Below are 5,939 nucleotides of genomic sequence, written 5' to 3'. Positions count from 1 at the left end.
AGCTACAGGATGATAGACCAGAAGTGGAACTGGGGACATGAAACTGCTCTTGTCCACCCCGCTACCCCTCCAGGAGGTTGCCAAGTACCTTGAGTGCTGCCATCTCAATGTGAAACCCAACAAACATCACAATAAAATGATCTTCACTGTGAGTTGCTGGCCAGCTCCACCGGGTTTGTTTTGCCACAGCGTATAGAGGTTGATCGAGAGTAATGATTGGTATCTGACCAGGATTCAGAATCTCCAATGCCTGCCTTACCACATCCATGGAATGACAAATCATGGCCACAGATTTGGCCTGGTCGTAGAAGAGGGGAAGTAGAGAAGTGAGTGTGACAGTGGTCTCTGGTATTGTATGACCGCACTAGCAGCCAGGAGTCAGTCAATCAGGCACGCAAGCAGCTCTTCACCCAGAAAGATATAACAATTGAAGTACTCCCCCAACATAAGCAGCATTGATTCAGCACACAAAGAGGGCTGCCTTCCAAGCTGGTCACTGCTGGGGACAGATGATGTTCTCAGCCCCTGGACTCCCATCCCCAGGTGACTGGATGCAAAAAGGGGTGCAGTGGACAATTTTCAAATGTGTCAAGGCAGGAAATTCAGTGCAATGCCCTTTGTGGGGGACTGTGTTTTCAGAACTAACTCTGCATTTAGTTGAAAACCTGTAATATTACATATATATTATGTAACATGTATTACTTCTCCATAATAGATATGTTAATGGTTTTACTGTGTATTTTGTTCCCTGAATACCAGATACATGGATTTAGCTACATTCTAGCATGTTGTAAATAGTACCACTGCATTCCTCATCCTTGAAAATGTAGGATTAGCCACCAGAATCAAGATCATAGGTGGTCTAGATCCTAAGCTACTGGTAAAATAACAACCAATGGACAAATATGCGATGGCCCATAGCCAGAAATCTTCCTTAGGGCATGCTCTAACAGTGTGCCAAAGTTCATGTTTTTATCATCAAAAGCACAATTCTTTGAGATATTTCACATATCTGCTGGACTATGAGATAAATCAGGCCATGCTTCACGCCTCCACCGTTCCCGGAAATGCATCCGCGGAGGAGCCGTGGATGAACCATCAGTGTATCCTCGGCTATAGCTCCTCCAGACAGCCTCCTCGATGCACAATGCTCGGTCCTCGATGTGCATTTAGTGAAATGAGATGTCCTTCAACATGGCGCGCTGAAATCCATTTCCGGGTTACTACCGGAGGACCGAGGAGTCGAGGAGGGGAAATTAGAGTATTGAGAAGCCTTCAATGAGAAACATTACTTCTTGTTCTGTGGTCTGAGGTCAGACTAGCCCTACAGTGATTCTACTTCACTTCTCGGGGAACTATAGTGGTATCACTGGAAATAACTGGCTAGTCAGTTAGCATGCTAATCTCAGTAGCTACCTCTGCGACACAGCACAGTGAGTCTTTGACTTTGCGTGAATACTGTAACCTCTTCACATTCTATTAATTATGTTAGTTAATTAATTTTTTTATGTTTAAATACAAATTCGGGCATTATCATACACATTGCAACTTCAAGTCTCTAAGTGTAGTTGGGCTACCTGATGAGGTCCAGTGGTTGGTATTTGTACCACACGCCCCACCAGGCCCAGCATTCGTACAACAGGTGCCGATGGTTCTCTGCTCCGTGTGTTCTGATGGAGTTTTTGCTGTGGTAGCTCCCCTGTTAAAGTCCCAAAACATTATGTACACACACAGACATGGAGAAACACAATGTAGGAACTGTATGCATTGCTGTAATATCACAGAAAACAGTGATGACTTAAAAACAGGTAATGTAATTAATTAATTTATGGAGATCGCCAAAAATTACCTCGTGAAGAGGGAAAGCTGACTCATATGAACTATTGCTCAACAGACGATTAAGCCCTGAAAACAAAAACAGGGGATATTTAAAGAAGAGCAACAGAAGCTATATGCTGTAGCAGATAATAAGGGATGTGACTTTTTATTTAAAATATTGTTAAAATCTGATCTGCTTGAATACAATTCTCAGTGAATAAGCACAACAACATGCCTTGTAGTGTTTCTGAGGGTGTTTGTAAAAAGGATTGTCAATCTGACCGTTGTCCATTCGATCAGAGATGGGACCAAGTCATTGTTTTGCTTGTCCAAAGTAGCAAGTCTTTGCAATCAGGTTCCAAGTCTTTAACATTCAATTTCAAGTCATACACAAGTTTTCTTAAAATGTAAGTGACTGTAAGCCCTTAACCAAAGATTTAGATATAAGAGCAAAGGAACAGTTTTACGCCCATTTTTAAAGCTTTTTAAAACGACGTCAGCTCACTCATTGTTTGTCTGCAATATGAATACTGTCTCTGGACTTCCTTTTCCTTATGTTTCAAATATTATTAGTATATAATGCCTTGGGAAAAACTCACCCATCTTATTTTTGCCCTCCTCATATTTGACCCGCTGAAGGATGTGATGGGCGATGCGACTTCTTGTGGCGTTGTTGAAAAAGGTGTCTTTGTTGTGGATGATGAAACTGCATTGAAACAAACCAGTAGACATTTTTGTGTGTTCATCATCAATTTTGTGTCTCAGGTAAATGTTTTAAATGGTTGTTTCATGAAGACTCACTGATGTATCCTTGATCGACTGAAGGGGGCAGTGAAGCTCTCGTTTTCCTCTAGGTCGGGTAAAGTGTTGTTGTCAAACTTCATGGGCTTTCGAGGAAGCCAGCCACGAAATTTGTTGATGCGCTTTTCCATCCTGCAAGTGAAGTTTCTGTTAAAGCTCCAAGACAAGGGGTTTTGCTTCATCAGCTTATTTCATGCTGCCTCTTTAACTGAACACTCACCTGCTCATGAACTTGGGCCGTCGGTGCATGAAAAAGATTTTTCTCCTGGAATATGCAGAAATGAAGTATTAATATAGAACAGTTCAAAGGATATAAACATTACTACTATGGTTCCTGTTGCTGCTACAAGTATCAGTTATATTATGTGCTTTTGCTATTACTAATAAATATGATAATACTAATAAAAGTATACATTTTAAAGGATCCCACTGGAGATTTTTGACCAGTACTGCAATGGAGATTTTTTTTAATGAATGGTCTTTGTTCTTTGCCGAAACTATTCAGGTTTTATAATCTATTCACAAGGTTGATTACCTTAAAGGTGAGGTAGATAATTTTGGAGAAACCAGCTCGAGTGCGCTAGGATTTGAAAATACACAGCCGGAGAAAATCTGCCACTTCCTTACAGAGCCCCTCCTCCAACACACACGAACGCGCACATGACCAATGAGGGCACGAGATAAGTTTGTGCACAGATGGAAGGCTGACAGGCAGGTAGGCCATCCAGTTACTTTAGCAGGGCCGGCTAAAATGATTGGTCGTGCTTTTTACAGTACTACGGCTTCCACAGATGACATTTTTTAATGGATTTTTTGTCAAAGCACTTCAGATATTCATTGCTATCGGGATGTTAAGAGCATTCCATGGAATATAACAAAAAGTGTATTTCGAGCCGGTTTCTCAAACGTACCTACCCCACCTTTAAGAAGGAATGCCGCTTTTATTAACTTTAGTGATAATGACAGGAGCAAAGGTGGAACTTGGGTGAGATAGTATAAAGCGCATGAAACTCCAAAAGGGGGGAAGAAAAAAGGTTTTTCTGCGAGATCGCCGTGTGAGAACATCATGTTGATGTGTTTGTGTTTCACTTTCACTTTACAAACAGTTACTCCTAAACCTGAAAAAAAAATGTTATGTCTTCACTTAAAGAACTTATTTTGTTAGTGTTCAAAACTTTTGTTTCATTCAGTTTTACGTGTTTCACTTTGAATTTAACAATGTAGTAGGTGCAATTTGGCACATCCCACACAAAAGAAGGGTAGTGATGACAGGAGATTTAACCAACTATGTGCAATATGTAAAATATGTGCAATAAATATATATATATATATATGCCGTTAAAAACTGTGCAATATATACCTGGCTGCTAAATCCTCAGAACTGTTACAGGGTGTGTATTTTTGTAAAATGTGTAACTTCTTTATTATAATTAATTTGTTTATCTTTAGTACTTTTTGTATGCATGCTTAGGTAACATTAAGCTGTCTTTGGTTCTTTTGTGACTAATAAAGGTATTCTGATTCTGAACCAGCTTCGAAATAGGTGCAAACAAAAGCAATGAATAAAGACCAAAGACGTCAACATTTGGATATCAAAAACGGTTGAATAGAAGGGAAATGCCTTACATGATACACTTAGTCTGTGGTCTCACCTAAAAGGCATACGGATGTTCATGAGCTCTGCGTAGCGACAGAGGACATCCCACGGTGCATGAAGCTTCAGAAAAATCACATCACTGTTTGTCAAAGAGGCCTGGAAGAGATCAGCATCAACATGTTCAACTTCAATATGTTTGCTTTGTTCTGCTCTTCACCTCCTGCTCGTGTTACAAGAATCAGGAGAATACAATCCCGATGTTGAAGGACACAGACCACAAGTTTTCCCTGTGTGTGTTACTGCATTGGCAGATAAATTGGAATACACACTTTTTTTTTTTGACACTTGAAATAAGAATTGCTTAATATAAGCAGCATTGAGCACAATTATTTGGGTTTTATGAGTCATGGCTGAATAACAAATGGCACAGCAGCACTCTAAATTCAGCAATCCGAGATTACATGGATTTTAAGGCTAAGCATTAAATGCCTTTTTCATGAAATCTGTATTGATGTTGCTAATGTTGGCTAAGTCTCTCTCACAGTCATCAGCAAAAGAACCAGATATTTCCATCAGGGTCGGGGGAGAACAAAGTTGAGTTGGATATTGGAGAGACAGCAAGCGCATTTCGTGGCTTCTGCAGGCAGTGGCAAGTACTTCCGGCATCTGCCACAGATGTCACACCTTGCCGATGCATCTGCCGCTGCTGAACGGGAGTTGCCACAAGATGGCAGACCTCGATTCCACCGGGTCCGTCTGCGTCGCGTCACGGCTGCGCCGCGGTTTTGGTCCGGCCTCCTCCGGCGTCATACCCTACCGGGAGCGTTTCAGAAGCATTTCAGAAGCGGAGCGTCTTGCCTGCCGGCTCGCAGTTTTTGTTGATTTGGGCATATTTCCTGGACAGGCTACTTTGTACAGACAAAGTCAATAATAATTGTAATATTCCAGTTATAAACGACATGAATCAAAGATGTGTTGCTGTATTTTAGTGGTAAAAAAATGCATTCATCATCATAATTATTCTATATATTGTAGTGCCGAGAGAAGGGAGTCGGAGGCGGTGCAATGTAGATACAAAGCTGGCTTTATTGAGCAGCAGAAATGCTCATGTTGTTGGGTCGGAGCCCGGGAAGCGAAGAGAGAGAAGAAAGGAGGGCACACAGTGACCGTTTCTCAATCGCGAGGATGCTTGCTTGGTAGCACCTGTCTTCCGAGTCACTTGCTTCAGAAGCTAGGCAAGAATCCTTCCTGGCATTCGGAAAACGAAGAGTGGAACAGGCTAGCAAGTGTGCGTCATATGAGAGGCCCCGCCTTACATTTTCCGCCACAGATTTGGGGAAATTGGTCCGTGCGCAAAGCATTGTGGGGATTTTAAGGACGCGAAGTCTACCCATGTGCAGCCTCGAAATTAACCCCAAACCAAGGACGCGGCCTCGGTGGAATTCCAAGTATGCTGGAGATTGGAACAGTCCTTCGGCGGCACTCGATGACGTAGCATCCTTGAAATATTGGCTTGGAAGCCAGTTTCCTCGAGATTGAGAAACGGCCAGTAAGTACACAGGAGGTACCGTCAACAAATGTGTCCGTGCAGAACAATACCCCCAACCTGTAGTTCCAGTGCCGAGACGCTTCTGGGACGCTTCTGAGCCGTAACGCGGCGCGTCTGGTGGAATAACACCCATTGACTAGAGTGGCCGCGATCTTTGCGAACTCCGCGGCGCAG

The 5,939-nt window shown here is 42.4% G+C and overlaps 2 protein-coding genes across 4 annotated transcripts in view; one reads left to right on the top strand and one right to left on the bottom strand.

Annotated features, from left to right (window-relative positions):
• The window catches only part of cp (ceruloplasmin), a 737,508-nt gene that overhangs the window by 154,888 nt on the left and 576,681 nt on the right, over nucleotides 1-5,939 (top strand). The gene's annotated exons all lie outside the window — the stretch shown is intronic.
• The window catches only part of LOC104951371 (anoctamin-4), a 255,164-nt gene that overhangs the window by 206,882 nt on the left and 42,343 nt on the right, over nucleotides 1-5,939 (bottom strand). For 2 of the 3 annotated variants that reach the window (XM_010778011.1, XM_010778012.1), the window contains exons 5-10: nucleotides 4,272-4,372; nucleotides 2,840-2,884; nucleotides 2,620-2,751; nucleotides 2,418-2,524; nucleotides 1,850-1,905; nucleotides 1,578-1,699 (exon numbers count right to left, since the gene is read on the bottom strand). In XM_010778011.1, the coding sequence (XP_010776313.1) occupies nucleotides 1,578-1,699; nucleotides 1,850-1,905; nucleotides 2,418-2,524; nucleotides 2,620-2,751; nucleotides 2,840-2,884; nucleotides 4,272-4,372 (563 nt within the window). Of the gene's footprint in view, nucleotides 1-1,577; nucleotides 1,700-1,849; nucleotides 1,906-2,417; nucleotides 2,525-2,619; nucleotides 2,752-2,839; nucleotides 2,885-4,245; nucleotides 4,373-5,939 lie in introns of those variants that run through there. The other variant, XM_010778013.1, reaches the window with a different exon arrangement.

The sequence above is a fragment of the Notothenia coriiceps genome, unplaced genomic scaffold (assembly GCF_000735185.1).
Source record: "Notothenia coriiceps isolate Sejong01 unplaced genomic scaffold, NC01 NC01_scaffold00018996, whole genome shotgun sequence".
Taxonomy (NCBI): Eukaryota; Metazoa; Chordata; class Actinopteri; order Perciformes; family Nototheniidae; genus Notothenia; species Notothenia coriiceps.
This window is presented reverse-complemented; position numbering and strand designations above follow the sequence as displayed.